The 13,854-nt window shown below is 43.4% G+C and overlaps 1 protein-coding gene across 3 annotated transcripts in view; it reads right to left on the bottom strand.

Moving 5' to 3' along the window:
- PDE5A (phosphodiesterase 5A) overlaps positions 1–13,622 on the bottom strand; it is a 394,028-nt gene extending 380,406 nt beyond the window's left edge. For 2 of the 3 annotated variants that reach the window (XM_075350615.1, XM_075350624.1), the window contains exon 1: positions 13,271–13,622. In XM_075350615.1, coding sequence (XP_075206730.1) covers positions 13,271–13,377 — 107 coding nt within the window. In that variant the 5' untranslated portion in view covers positions 13,378–13,622. Of the gene's footprint in view, positions 1–13,069; positions 13,155–13,270 lie in introns of those variants that run through there. The other variant, XM_075350634.1, reaches the window with a different exon arrangement.
- Positions 13,623–13,854: the final 232 nt, after the last annotated feature.

Genomic DNA, 13,854 nt, shown 5'->3' with positions numbered 1-13,854 from the left:
TGGACTCAGTAATATTTCTGGATTGAAATGAGGTCTATTGTACTAACAGAAAATGTGCAATCCGCATTTAAACAAAATTTGACGCTGCAAAAGTATGGGCACCTCAACATAAAAGTGACATTGATATTTTGTAGATCCTCCTTTTGCAAAAATAACAGCCTCTAGTCGCTTCCTGTAGCTTTTAATGAGTTCCTGGATCCTGGATGAAGGTATATTTGACCATTACTGTTTACAAAACAATTCTAGTTCAGTTAAGAATGATGGTCGCTGAGCATGGACAGCCCACTTCAAATCATCCCACAGATGTTCAATGATATTCAGGTCTGGGGACTGGGATGGCCATTCCAGAACATTGTAATTGTTCCTCTGCATGAATGCCTGAGTAGATTTGGAGCGGTGTTTAGGATCATTGTCTTACTGAAATATCCATCCCCTGCGTAACTTCAACTTTGTCACTGATTCTTGCACATTATTGTCAAGAATCTGCTGATACTGAGTTGAATCCATGCGACCCTCAACTTTAACAAGATTCCCGGTGTCAGCATTGGCCACACAGCCAAAAGCATGATGGAACCTCCACCAAAGATTACTGTGGGTAGCAAGTGCTTTTCTTGGAATGCCGTGTTTTTTTGCCTCCATGCATAACGCCTTTTTGTATGACCAAACAACTCAATCTTTGTTTCATCAGTCCACAGGACCTTCTTCCAAAATGTAACTGGCTTGTCCAAATGTTCGTTTGCATACCTCATTCGACTCTGTTTGTGGTGTGCTTGCAGAAACGGCTTCTTTTGCATCACTCTCCCATACAGCTTCTCCTTGTGCAAAGTGCGCTGTATTGTTGACCGATACACATTGACACCATCTGCAGCAAGATGATTCTGCAGGTCTCTGGAGGTGGTCTGTGGATTGTCCTTGACTGTTCTCATCATTCTTCTCTGCCTTTCTGATATTTTTCTTGGCCTGCCACTTGTGGGCTTAACAAGAACTGTACCTGTGTTCTTCCATTTCCTTACTATGTTCCTCACAGTGGAAACTGACAGTTTAAATCTCTGAGACAACTTTTTGTATCCTTCCCCTGAACAACTATGTTGAATAATCTTTGTTTTCAGATCATTTGAGAGTTGTTTTGAGGAGCCCATGATGCCACTCTTCATAGGAGATTTAAATAGGAGAACAACTTGCAAGTGGCCACCTTAAATACCTTTTCTCATGATTGGATACACCTGCCTATGAAGTTCAAAGCTCAATGAGGTTACAAAACCAATTTAGTGCTTTAGTAAGTCAGTAAAAAGTAGTTTGGAGTGTTCAAATCAAGAAATTGATAAGGGTGCCCATACTTTTGCACCGTCAAATTTTGTTTAAATGCAGATTGCACATTTTCTGTTAGTACAATAAACCTCATTTCAATCCAGAAATATTACTGAGTCCATCAGTTATTAGATATATGAAACTGAAATAGCTATTGCAAAAACCCAAATTGTTATAAAGAAAAAAGGTTAACATTAATAGGGGTGCCCAAACGTTTTCATATGACTGTATATATATATATATATATATATATATATATATATATATATATATACACACTGTATATACACAGTGCCTTGCAAAAGTATTCGTCCGCCTTGATTTTTTTCAACCTTTTCTCCCATATCAAACTTCAAATATAAATATTAAAAATTAAATTTTATGGTGAAGAATCAACAACAAGTGGGACACAATTGTGAAGTTGAACGAAATTTGTTGCTTATTTTAAACTTTTTTAAAAAATAAATAATTGAAAAGTGGGGAGTACAATATTATTCGACCCCTTTAATTTCAGTGCAGCAAACTCACTCCAGAAGTTCATTGAGGATCTCTGAATAATCCAATGTTGTCCTAAATGACTGATGATGATAAATATAAGCCACTTGTGTGTAATCAAGTCTCTGTATAAATACACCTGCTCTATGATAGTCTCAGTGTTCTGTTTAAAGCGCAGAGAGCATCATGAAGACCAAGGAACACAACAGGCAGGTCCGTGATATTGTTGTGTAGACGTTTAAAGCCGGCTTTGGTTGCAAAAAGATTTTCCAAAACTTTAAACATACCAGGAAGCACTGTGCAAATGATCATATTGAAATGGAAGGAGTATCATACCACTGCAAATCTACCAAGACCCGGCCGTTCCTCAAAATTTTTATCTCAAACAAGGAGAAGACTGATCAGAGATGCAGCCAAGAGGCCCATGATCACTCTAGATGAACTGCAGAGATCTACAGCTGAGGTGGGAGAGTCTCTCCAGAGGACAACAATCAGTCGTACACTGCACAAATCTGGCCTTTATAGAAGTGTGGCAAGAAGAAAGCCATTTCTCAATTATATCCGTAAAAAGTGTCCTTTAAAGTTTGCCACAAGCCACCTGGGAGAAACACCAAACATGTGGAAGAAGGTGCTCTGGTCAGATGAAACCAAAATTGAACTTTTTAGGCACAATGCTAAACGATATGTCTGGCATAAAAGCAACACAGCTCATCACCCTGGACAAACCATCCCCACTGTCAAACATGGTGGTGGCAGCATCATGGTTTGGGGCTGCTTTTCTTCAGCAGTAACAGGGAAGATGGTTAAAATTGATGGAAAGATGGATGGAGCCAAATACAGGACCATTCTTGAAGAAAACCTGTTGGAGCCTGCAAAACACGTGAGACTGGGACGGAGATTTGTCTTTCAACAAGACAATGATCCAAAACATAAAACAAAATCTACAATGGAATGGTTCACAAATAAACGTATCAAGGTGTTAGAATGGCCAAGTCAAAGTCCAGACCCGAATCCCATCGAGAATAATGTGGAAAGAGCTGAAAACTGCTGTTCACAAACACTCTCCATCAAACCTCACTCAGCTCGAGCTGTTAGCAAAGGAAGAATGGGCAAGAATTTCAGTCTCTCGTTGTGCAAAACTGATAGAAACATACCCCAAGCGACTTGCAGCTGTGATTGCAGCAAAAGGTGGCGCTACAATGTATTAATTTAAAGGCGACAAATAATATTGCAAGCCCCAATTTTCAGTTTTTTATTTTTTTAAAAGTTTAAAATAAGCAATAAATTTCGTTCAACTTCACAATTGTGTCCCACTTGTTGTTGATTCTTCACCATAAGATTAAAAATTTTAACTTTATGTTTGAAGCCTGCAATGTGGGAAAAGGTTGAAAAAAATCAAGGGGGCTGAATACTTTCGCTAGGCACTGTATTATTGACAAAAATAGACAGACAGTGGCACACAAATAAAATACTTAAAATTTAACAGTGCAATTTAACAATCCACCCGGTGTGTCCATGTAAGGACTAACACCTCTACTCCATTGCCCAATAAATATGAAAATCCACACATCGATGACAATGAGAAATACAACAGCAGGACTGCCAATTGTTAAAGATGAGTGAACAATTATCATATAAATAACACACCTGAATATACCAATGCCCAAAGATAAATGGTACCGTAGATATCACTGACGGACATAGACAGAAAATGGCCCCTGTGCAAGAACAGTATATGGGCCCTTTTCAGTCCAATAACTCAATGAAACCTTCTGGTTTGGGGGTAGAAATGAGGCCCTGTGCCCCTTGGACACCTGTGCGTCCACACAGCTTGCACCAATGATATATCCGCCTCTGTAAGTATAAATGAATTGTATGCAAGTATATACAATTTGAATAAATTGTCCAAAATATAATGGCTTATATTTTATATATAATACCCCCTTATGAGGTATACTCACAACACAAGGAAATGAACCGATGATCCCAAGGCACTGCAAAAGAGAGTAACAAAATAGTGTGAATGGGATGTGAGAGTAAGGGCAGATGAATGGTGGAGCAGAGACCCCATGTGCATCACCACCAAAAGACTGGCTTACTCAGGGATGTGGCTTCCTCAAATTTGGGAAAAATATGATATTTTTGCAGTATTTGGTGATCCCAACTGTATTTGCACACTTTCTTCTAGTCTTACAGAATAAGATTTGAAGAGGTTGTCCACTACTTTAACATTGATGGCCTATACTTAGGAAAAGAGTTTGTTCACTAAAGGGAACCTGTCACGTCCAATATACACCCAGAACCACGAGCAGTTTGGGGTGCCTATCTCTAATCCCCGCCTAACAATCCCTGCATACGCTAGCTTAGATAAAGAGATCTTTGCAAACCCTGTGGGTGTTCTAACATGATAATGAATATGCAGCATCAGAGGTTGATCTCAATCACCTATTTGTCCTACGTTGGATTTCGGCTCGGTGCACATGAACCCTGAGTTTCGGTCATGCGCACTATGAAGCCGGGTGTACGCGTCATGGCTTCAAACTGAAGTAGTGTGCATGACCGAATTCATTAACATGTTAGCACACCCACAGAGGCCCACAAAGATGTACTAACATGCTAATGGGGCCGACTAGCAAGGGAAGTAACGTCCTTGGGACTAGTCCCCACGCTCATTAGCATACGATAAAAGATCTTTAGAAATATTTTTTCTAAAGATCTCTTTATCTATGCTATTGTATACAGGGACGGTTAGGCAGGGATTAGCAATATGCACTCAGAACTGCTCTGGGTGCATATTGGACCTGACAGGTTCCCTTAATATTGATGGCCTATCCTTAGGATAGGACGTCAGTGTCTGATCGGCCAATGTCTGACACCCGGCACCCCTGCCGATCAGCTGTTCTTTGTCCTGGTGGTGGCTGCTGCAGGCAGCCGGATATGCTCAGTTCTGGAGCTGTCCTGTCAACTGATAGCGGCCGATACTGCACATCTGCCTCCTATTCATATCAATAGGAGGCGGATGTACAGTACCCAGCCGTGGCCGCTATCAGTTGACGGGGAAACTCCGGAACTGAGCATTTCCATCTGTCAGCTGCCGCCACTGGAACTGAGAAGAGCTGATCGACAGATCAGACATTGATGGCCTATCCTAAGTAGTGAACAACCTCTTTAAAACAATTTAAAAAGACTGAAAAACACAGAGATAGTCCCAGCTTTGAAGAAAAATTACATAAAGTAGAGAATAAAATTAAAGTGGGAGTAATACACCCACCAGACAAAAAGTGCATAGGAAAAATCTGACATAAGTGATGTGGAAATTACTGATCCAGAATCAGAGATTGATAAAGATCTATAAATTACAGTGCCAAAAATCTGAGTGCCAATAAGGCCACGGGCACGTTGACAATTTGGAGAGTTTTTTATGTAAGTATTTGTTGTCAAAACCAGGAGTGGCACAATCAGAGGAAAAGTATAATAGAAACCCATGCACCACTTCTGTATTTATCACCTACTCCTGGTTTAGGCTATAAATACTGAGGTAAAAAAAAAAATCACCAATTAATTAGGCCTCTTTCACACATCAGTTTTTTTTCGATGAGTCACAATTTGTTTTGTGACTAATGCGACGGATCCATCGCCGATTGTGGTACAACTGATGCGATGGATTCAGTTTAAAAACAGATCCCTCATACCACTTTTTTCCATTGCAAACAATGGAATTTACACATCTGAGCATGCTCGGTTACAAAAAGACGGATCCGTAGCCGGAATCCATCATGCGCCCATAGGCTTCCATTATAACAAACGATGGATGCCGACAAATCTGTTGCTGTCCATTTTTTCGACGCAAAGAAAAAACGTTCATGTGCACGTCAGCTCCGTTGGCCGGACAAACATTTTTCGACGTATCCGTCGCACGACGGATGAAATGCGAATCTATTGCTAATACAAGTCAATGAGAAAAAAAACGGATCCAGCGCTGGATCGGTTCTTTCACAAAACAACGGATGGTAAAAAACTGATGTGTGAAAGAGGCCTAAGAAAATAGACAAATTCAAGCAACAGCCCAAGAACCTACTTTTTGATAAAACCTCCAGAGATGGAAGTGAAGTGGTCAAGGTAGAGCAAGAAGAGTCAAAGACAACAAGAGTCACATATGAGTTATATGAAAATAGCTACACTATGCAAATGATATGGCTTACAGGAGCACAGACATATGTTTTAAAGCGAGTTTTCACTTTCTGTTTACGTGCAAGACTGAAAAAAATTGAGGTGATAAAAGAAGTTATCTTCTTGGTTTAGCAACCGGTATATAAATAGATGTTTTGTCCAAAATACAACAAAATGTCATAGAATTGTGTGAAATAAAACAAAATGAAGAACAAGAGGCCCTGGAATAGCTTTTGACTAAAGAATGAAAGCATCACACCAAAAAGATATACATGACAACAAAATCCCAAGAATCATATGAGATCAAGAAGTCTTGTATATCTGGTTAAATTGAGACCGAAATCTAGGAATGTTCCACCATTAAATATAGGCCAATACAATGATTGTGGAATGGATGACAAAAGATATTCTGGAGTTACCAGAACAGAGACCAAAAGGTAACATTTCTGTAGATGAGAGACAACTTCTAGAATAAAAAGTTCAATTATCTGAATAGTTTTTAAAAAAATGTGATAAAGGGAGCACAGGACCTCTGCCTTCAAAACGGCTACACAACAATTTAATAAAAGCCCTTTTGGGGATCTCATCCCACAATTTCAAAAACAGCAACAAGAGTATGATGAACTCATTGAATATGGGTGGAATGAGGGAGTCATTATAGCGCCACTACTGCCTTTTTTTATTATTTCCCTGCTGGAGGGGTGCTTTAAATCTAAGTCCCCTGCCCCCTGTCTTTTGCTCATCTTCTGCTGCCTTCATCCTTTTCCAGTGGCGCTCCAGTGGGTCTATGCTGAAAAGGTCTAGCCGCCAGCTCCACTGTTTCATGGAGCGAGCCGGAGGTCACAACTCAATACAACTCTATTGGAGCCTTATTTTGGCTCTTATAGATTTGCATTGAGAGCCTGCGATGAAGCTTCTGACTGCCATTTAGAAGCTACATGCACAATATCACAATATAGAGCCGCTGGACCCGAGCAGCATAGGTAAAGTATGAAAATGCGAAAGCTGAGTATAAGACAGGGGATGTTGGGCTTACATTTAAAGTGCTCTATAGTACTGAAAAAAAAACGCTGTAGTAGTGTTTTACAAAGGGTGTGAAAGATTTTCTCTTAGTCAGGCACCCTAAAATTGTCCCGTTTCACATGCTGCCCAAAGTGCACAAAAATATTACACAACCAATGAACAATTTTGTCCGACAATGGGCTTCTGACCGAGGGATGTGGTGACTGGATAGACCACAATATACAACATCATGTGCATGATCTTCATTCTTATGTGAGAGCTCCCATAAATCTTGAAGGAACTGAAGGGTGTAAGTTTGAGCCAGGATGAGATTCACGTCAATTGTGACTTGAAAAACTTGTATTCAGGTATTAATAATGAGAACAGTTGTGAACAGTTCATAACTAGAAAATATAGCTAGAATTATAATCCCATGTTGTAATTGAGACACTCAAATTCCTCAAGACAAGGAATTATTAAATCTTTGATACCCTATTATTCCTTAAAAAAAGAAGGGAACAGTAATGGGTGCTCACAGCATGCCTGTCTTTGGGAAATTATTTTTAGAGGAGATGGGAGAACTGTTTCGTCTTCAAGGCTCCTGTTATAAGGATTTACCCCATAATGTATTAACAGTGCAGTGATGAATTAATGGAAGAGAAAAAACAATGTGCAGATTTTTTTCATGTGGTCTCTGTGCAGCCTGTTTGGTACTTGGAAAGAATATTTGCATACAACTCAGAGAAAACATATTTCATAAAGCATATCTCATATTACAAACTACAGAAAACAAGTAGTATATTTACTCGAATAGACCTGTGGCCTGTCATATGTTGGAAAAACATGCTGAGAACATGGTATCTGAATGTGCATGAATTATGGCAGAATGCTAAAGAACTTAAAACAATATCTGAACAATCTCAGGTAGCAGAGAACTTTAATTAATACATAATTCTGGTCTGATGACTCTAAAAGGCTGGGCCATATGTCCTCTTTGTCTGCATATACGACTTTGATAAATGCCCTCTACTGACAGAAAGCAAATGGATTTTTAAGGCCTCTTTCACACGTCCATGTCTCTGGTACGTGTATGGTCAGTTTTCTCACGTACCGGAGACACGTGCACACGTAGACCCATTAAAATCAATGGGTCTGCGTTCACGTGCGTATTCTGCCATGGACCGTGTGTACGTGTGGAACATATGTGTGCCCATGTGCTCCACACGTAGACATGTCTGTTTTCTCTGGCATCATGGGTGTCACACGGAACTCAAACGGGTCACACGTAACACAAACGGACCACACGGATGTGTTCCATGTGACACCCACCGGAGAAAAGACATGTGTCTGTGAGAAAAAAAACAAAACATTACTCACCTTCCCCAGCCCTGCAGTCTCTGCCGTTGCTGTCACTTGCTGCCGACCGCCGCTCATTATGCTCATTGAATATTCACTTCACTGCGGCCGGAAGCAGCAGCAGCAGCAGTGGGGAGTCGGCAGGAGCGGAGACCGAAGATCAGCACCACGGACAGCGACGCCAGGGACAGGCGAGGAGAAAGTTCCCGTTCTCCGTGTGTTATCATGGATAACACACGGAGAACACACGTGTGCCATACACACGGCACACCGAGGGCAATACGCACCTTTGACACGTCCGTGAAAAACGTACGTGATTTTCACGGACGTGTAAAAGAGGCCTAACATGGACTCAGTTGTACTAATGGGGCTGATCAAATCTTTTATTTTTGGTGATGTCTAGTGATAAAGTGGTGGTAACTTAGGATGGCAGAAAATGGAATAACCCCTTCACAGAGCTGGATGTATGCGATATTGAATGAGACTGGTCACATCTTCTGTTCATATAAGTTATATTTTCTTACTACAGTGCACGCTGTATAATATTTATCACAGGGATTAGTCCATACCGCATTTTCATGCCTCAATAAGAGAATCAAGTCCAAAAGTCTGAGTTGTGTTATTATTATTTATTTTGCAAGTCCATTTATTACCCAGCAGCCAGTAATAAAAGTGATAACAACTGATCCCTGATAATTCACTGCTGAAAATGAATCCATATGATAATTACTCTCTCTCCTAATCGTAAAATGTTTCAATAAGTTCTAAATGCTTTGAATGGCCCAAAAAAAATTCTGAACAATTGATTACAAATTATGTAGCTAAAACTGTAAATAGAGGCTAGAAGGCTGAATCGATGTAATTGGCTGATGAAGCCGTCAATCACATGACTCCAATAACAGGTGTGAGAATGCGGAGCTTCCGCCCCCCTGAAGTAGCAGAGTGTGAAACGCACTTTGGTACATAATCCTGGCTGCTAGATTAGGAAACGTTCTACTGAGGGAGGGACAGACAGAGGCTGAGTAATAGAAATTGTCCAACAATATTTATTACACTGGGCTATCTACGAGCACAGCAGAATGGATGGCTCGGTGTGTAAGAGAACTTGGCACTCATCATGTCTGCAGCCGGTACTGTTAATGATTGTGAGCCAGCTATACTACTCGCACAGCGTTCCCCTAACACACGTGGGGCTTTCAGATAACATTGTTACAAAGTCCTCTGCTGTGCTCTACACAACAGGCTCTGCTATGAGCCGCAGGAAGGATAACTGAAGCTGGGCACTGCAATGTTTATGAAGAAACATACCACAGATTATAAGCTATACTTGCCACATATCATATAACAACATTGAAAAAGAGTAATCAGGACAACTTGGATAAAGCTGCAGTCACACATTCAGGATTTTTTTATCGGACAACAAACACACTCACACACACACACACACGCACGCACACACACACACACACACATACACACACACGCAGACACACACACACACACACAGACACACACACACACAGACACACACACACAGACAAACACACAGACACACACATGCAGACACACAAATACACACAGATCACTCACAAATGCAAACACACAGACACACACACAGACAGACAGACAGACACGGACACACACACAGACACACACACACAGACACACACATGCAGACACACAAACAGATGCAAACACACAGACAAACAGACAGACACAGACACACATACACACAGATGCACATACAGACGCACACACACACAGACACACACATGCAGACACACACACGCAGACACACACACACATACATACACAGACACACACATACACACAGACGCACAGACAGACGAACACACAGACACACACACAGACACACACAGACACACACATGCAGACACACAAATACACACAGATGCACACACAGATGCAAACACACAGACACACACAGACAGACACGGACACACACATAGACACACACACACAGACACACACAGACACACACATGCAGACACACAAATACACACAGATGCACACACAGATGCAAACACACAGACAAACAGACAGACACAGACACACATACACACAGATGCACATACAGACGCACACACACACAGACACACACATTCAGACACACAAATACACACAGATGCACACACAGATGCAAACACAGACAAACAGACAGACACACAGATACACATACAGACGCACACACACAGACACACACAGACACACACACACACACGCACACACACACACAGATAGACACAGAAACACACACACAGACACACACACACGCACACACACACACACGCACACACATTAAGTATATCTTATTGTAATCCTCCAAATAAGAGCAGGACTTGCTCAAAGTTTCATGGATCTTGTTCTCAGATCTGTTATTTTCACGGCTGACTGAATAGATCCATTTTACCCAACATTGGGCAGCACACGGTCATTTCACACGGATGTGTGTACTTTTCCTAATAAAGTGCTAATAATAAAGCACAAATACGCCCGTCCATGTATTGGTACCCTCCATGCTCTTTATAAAAGTAATATAACAGCTTATGAATAGATGTTATACAAGCGTTATATCAGTCATAGACATGTAGCCAACATACCCATGTAGACCCCAGGAAAGGAGGGGATTTTATAAATAGTTCAATCAACCTTTCGGGATCAATAAAAGTGTATTGTATCACATTGTATAAAAAAATATTCTATAGATAAATCAATAAACGTTATTTCTGACGTGAAATCACGGTTTTCCTGCACTCTCTTACCCCTTCCTCCCCCTTTTTCTATTATGATGGTGTATACTTGGTGAGACTAGCAATTGTCATCTCTTATAGGAACAATTCTCTTATCAGCTGAAGCTTTCCTCAACTTCCTAAAGGCATCTAGCCCAACAGATGGAAGTGACTGCACTGGCATGTCTGTCACCCACTGTCCACTGCACTCAATGTCCCCCAAGGTCCACTACACTCACATGTCCCCCACTGTCCACTACACTCACATGTCCCCCCTGTCCACTACACTCACATGTCCCCCCTGTCCACTACACTCACATGTCCCCTACTGTCCACTACACTCACATGTCCCCTACTGTCCACTACACTCACATGTCCCCTACTGTCCACTACACTCACATGTCCCCTACTGTCCACTACACTCACATGTCCCCTACTGTCCACTACACTCACATGTCCCCACTGTCCACTACACTCACATGTCACCCACTGTCCACTGCACTCAATGTCCCCCAAGGTCCACTACACTCACATGTCCCCTACTGTCCACTACACTCACATGTCCCCTACTGTCCACTACACTCACATGTCCCCACTGTCCACTACACTCACATGTCACCCACTGTCCACTGCACTCAATGTCCCCCAAGGTCCACTACACTCACATGTCCCCCACTGTCCACTACACTCACATGTCCCCCCTGTCCACTACACTCACATGTCCCCCCTGTCCACTACACTCACATGTCCCCCCTGTCCACTACACTCACATGTCCCCCCTGTCCACTACACTCACATGTCCCCTACTGTCCACTACACTCACATGTCCCCTACTGTCCACTACACTCACATGTCCCCTACTGTCCACTACACTCACATGTCCCCTACTGTCCACTACACTCACATGTCCCCTACTGTCCACTACACTCACATGTCCCCACTGTCCACTACACTCACATGTCCCCTACTGTCCACTACACTCACATGTCCCCTACTGTCCACTACACTCACATGTCCCCTACTGTCCACTACACTCACATGTCCCCCACTGTCCACTACACTCACATGTCCCCTACTGTCCACTACACTCACATGTCCCCCTGTCCACTACACTCACATGTCCCCACTGTCCACTACACTCACATGTACCCACTGTCCACTACACTCACATGTCCCCCCTGTCCACTACACTCACATGTCCCCCCTGTCCACTACACTCACATGTCCCCCCTGTCCACTACACTCACATGTCCCCTACTGTCCACTACACTCACATGTCCCCTACTGTCCACTACACTCACATGTCCCCTACTGTCCACTACACTCACATGTCCCCTACTGTCCACTACACTCACATGTCCCCTACTGTCCACTACACTCACATGTCCCCACTGTCCACTACACTCACATGTCCCCTACTGTCCACTACACTCACATGTCCCCTACTGTCCACTACACTCACATGTCCCCTACTGTCCACTACACTCACATGTCCCCCACTGTCCACTACACTCACATGTCCCCTACTGTCCACTACACTCACATGTCCCCCCTGTCCACTACACTCACATGTCCCCACTGTCCACTACACTCACATGTACCCACTGTCCACTACACTCACATGTCCCCCCTGTCCACTACACTCACATGTCCCCTACTGTCCACTACACTCACATGTCCCCCACTGTCCACTACATTCATGTCTCCCATTGCCCTGACGTTCCCCACTGTCCACTACCCTCACATGTCCCCCACTGTCCACTGCATTCATATGTCTCCCATTGCCCTGACATCACCCAGTGTCCACTAAACTTGCATGTCCCCCATTGCCCTAACGTCCCCCACTGTCCACCACGCTCACATGTCGCCCATTTCCCTGACATGACTCCACAACCCAATGCGCTGCCATATCTGCCAGGCATCATTCATCATTCCTCACGCACGTGTTCAGGATGTGACTGCCACATGTTCCGTATTCCCCATCTCACCTGTGGATTCAGGGAAAGTTTGTGTGCCCGTCTGCCATCCCAATCCTACATCCAGTGCGCGGCGCCCCTCATCACCTCTGTTCTGGTACACACGAGTGATGCTGTACAATGTGCAGTGTGAATGTTGCCCCCTGTGGATGATCCATGCCCATGTGCCTCTACTTTAGTGCCACCCAATGGATGCCCCCTGCTCCTCCTTACCTGGTAGCTTTCCTAACAAAGTAGGAATGAGTGAAGTCCCAGTGATCGTCCAGCCAGGACTCTACGCCCTCATGATCCTGAGGTTGCGGGCTGCAGCTGTCCTCCATAGTGTGTGGCTGATCCCTGAAGAGGAGGAGGAGGTGGGAGGAGGATACGGTGCAGACAGGGAGCACAACTAACTCCAAGCAACTGTCTTTATAAAGGAGGTGCCCGGTGGTGCTGTGCTGGGACAATCCTGGGACTGGCACCTAATGAATGAGCCCCTCAGTGCACAGTGTCAGGGAGACCTAGTGGATGGGCTTCATTTATCTCCATAAGGCTAAGAGACAGGCAGGAGCAGGCTGCTGGAAATGAGACAGCTGTCCCCGAGCCCCCTCCTCCTCCTCCTCCACTCTTCTCTTTGTACCTTCACTAATGCTGCTGTTAGTCAGGACAAGGGACCTCCAGGTGAGAACACAAGGTTTCCGTGCGCCCTCCCTGCTGCCCTCTACTGGCCGCACTCCGGCAATACATCTGCCTCGGGACAATACGTGTCCCATACTTGCTGATTGTTCCTGACACGGGACCCTCTCTTCCCAGGGCTG

The sequence above is a fragment of the Anomaloglossus baeobatrachus genome, chromosome 1, assembly GCF_048569485.1.
Source record: "Anomaloglossus baeobatrachus isolate aAnoBae1 chromosome 1, aAnoBae1.hap1, whole genome shotgun sequence".
NCBI classification, from domain to species: domain Eukaryota; kingdom Metazoa; phylum Chordata; class Amphibia; order Anura; family Aromobatidae; genus Anomaloglossus; species Anomaloglossus baeobatrachus.
Note: the sequence above shows the minus strand (reverse complement) of the source record. Positions and strands in the feature narration are given on the sequence as shown.